Raw genomic sequence first — 2,704 nt, forward strand, 5'->3', positions numbered from 1 at the left:
TGTAGAAATATTATAATAATATACACTTGGCGAATGTAACAAAATGTGGGTGAAGAAAAGATATTAAAATAAGAAGAAATCCATGGACGCCCATCTCTTTCACATGTATTCTGAAAACAGAAGATAAAGCAGCCACGCGTTTTGTCCACATGCAAGTTGGAGTGTTTAAAGCATTGGGCGTCGTGGTTTGAAATTTGAATATCCAAAATTCATTCAACTTTGGTAAACTATCACCCTCCTTTGACCCAATTGCCCCCACACCTTCTACTTCTATATAAACTCCCTCTCCCATTATTCTTCTCATCAATAATCCTCTAAACTCAACTCATCAACCAAACTATATGACTACAACCATGAGCCCTTCCCTTGCTTGCTTCTTCTTCATTGGAGCTCTCCTACACGTTGTCGTTGCCGTGGACCACCGCGTTGGAGGCGATTTTGGTTGGAACCTACCCCCGATCCCCACATTCTTCTCCGACTGGGCTCGCAATAGGACTTTCTTTGTCGACGATAAGCTCAGTAAGTCAACTATCTCTGTCTATCTTTAGTACTTCTCAAACTGGCTTCTCTTTTTTGTTACTCAAATGTACCTGTGTTTTATTTGTTTAGTATTCAGATCCAAAGCCAATGGGACGCATACCATTGCACAGCCGCAATCTCAAGTGGATTTTGATGGATGCGTCAAGTCAGGAATAGTTTTTGACTTCATCATTTTCATTTCATTTGATCGTCCTGGCCGTCACTATTTCATCTCTACTGCTGGAAACGACTGCAATGCAGGCATGAAATTTGCTATTAACGTTTTACCAGAATCTGAAAGAACGCCAAATGCTGCTGTCGAAGCTGGTGCAGTGTCTGTGCTCCTCTTCATTACCATCATAGCTAATTTGCTATTCTTTCTCTAAGATAGCTATTCATTTCAAAATTGTATTTTTTTTATTTTTATTTTGTTTTGTTCAAATCCTAATAATTGTGATAGGTATTGCAATTTCACTTGGCCCATTCATTACTTGTTTCAATCCACTATTAAAATGTTTGATGTGTGATTAAATTTGACGCATTGCTCAATTAAATGATGGAATAAACGTTTAAATTATATTTTCAATCGTTAATTTTTAAAGTATGTTTATGTTGGTTCTTCTACTCGTGTTATTTTAGTTCTTGGTATGATCAATATATACTGTGGGTAGGAAATTCTATATTGTACATTGAATTATGTACTTTTATCAAGTTTTGATTTATCACGACAGCATTATCCGAATTATATTGTAATTATGACCCAATTTTTAAACTTACTGTAAACAGATGTGTTATATATGCATACTTGCTCACTACATTTTTAAAAAAATTATTGAGAAAATGTCATTGAGCTAGTAACAGGAGAGGATTGTTATTTTTATTTATGTACAAGATACGAAAAAATAAATATTTAAAGTAAATATTTTGGACTTTAATTATTGTGAATTTACATTCCAAGTCGTGTTTTCTTTTAATAAATCCAGGTTTGTCCCGAAAGTATATACTTTTAAATAAAAATAAAATATATAATATTTTAATACGTGTTTTAATTTCTTGTTGAAAATTTTATTTTGAGATTAATACACAACTAGCATATTTTAGGATTCAAATTATACGATACACGGTGAGCTTAAATTTTTAACAATTTATATTATTGTCTAAAGATTGAACCATTATAGATGGAATCCAATTATAAAATTTAGCCATAACTCCTTTCTAATATATGTTAAATAAAGATAAAAAATCAAATCAAATATGAAATAAATTTAGAATTTGGGCGGTTTTCTCATTTTTATTTTGAAATCCTTAAAATCGTACATGCATGTTTCATGAAACCCGTGATTTTTGTTTGGAAATCCCCAAATACCTAAAATCTCTAATTTGAAAACCTAAAATCGCATTAGGGAGTTGATTAGATATTAGGGAGTTGATTAGATTTTAGATATATCGCACAATAGTTCGAGGTACATATTATATAACCTAATATCTAATATTTGAGTATATACCACCAAAATTTATATATTACATAACCTAAATATTTATGTAGAACTAAAAGTAGTAAATAACATTTTGAGTAGTATATATATTTATCATCCTGTAAATTATTGGATAAAATTATATTATACAATGGTAGTTGGAATATATTCTATAACATAATATTATATAATAATAAACAATATATATTATATAACCATTTAGATAAATATATGTTTATCATAGTATTGCAAAAAAAAGGCTTGAAAAAAAGATGGAAAAAAAAGGAAATACGCTGAAAGATAAATTTTTTAAATTTTAATTACAAAAGGAGGAATTTGGTATTACTCGTGATATGAGAAAGATATTAAATTTTTTAGGTTGTGTCGAAAATGATTTGAAATCCAAATATGGCAAAAGTTATAAAAATCAAATATAATCATTTAAATAAAAAATAAATTTAATCAAATAAAACAATAATAATTGAGAGCAATCTTGTGATTAATGAGAATCAAAATATGTACAAATTTGAAAAGGGCTTGTTTGATAACCATTTTTTTTTCAGTTTTTGGTTTTTAGTTTTTAAAAAACAAGATTGTTTGATAACTTATGTTTTTTGTTTTTCAAAAACAAGGTTGTTTGATAACTTATTTTTTGTTTTTCAAAAACCATTTTGAAATTCTATGTAAATAAAAAAAAATAGTTTTCAAAA

At 28.9% G+C, this 2,704-nt stretch overlaps 1 protein-coding gene across 1 annotated transcript; it reads left to right on the forward strand.

The window, feature by feature from the left end:
* Window positions 1-252: 252 nt before the first annotated feature.
* On the forward strand, window positions 253-1,105 carry LOC111023215 (cucumber peeling cupredoxin). The gene is made up of 2 exons (XM_022300601.2): window positions 253-519; window positions 610-1,105. The coding sequence occupies exons 1-2, from the start codon at window positions 342-344 to the stop codon at window positions 903-905; spliced, it is 474 nt and encodes a 157-aa protein (XP_022156293.1). The 5' UTR covers window positions 253-341; the 3' UTR covers window positions 906-1,105.
* Window positions 1,106-2,704: the final 1,599 nt, after the last annotated feature.

Source organism: Momordica charantia, assembly GCF_013281855.1.
Source record: "Momordica charantia cultivar OHB3-1 chromosome 9 unlocalized genomic scaffold, Mcharantia_2.0 BLBB01000009.1, whole genome shotgun sequence".
Lineage (NCBI taxonomy): Eukaryota > Viridiplantae > Streptophyta > Magnoliopsida > Cucurbitales > Cucurbitaceae > Momordica > Momordica charantia.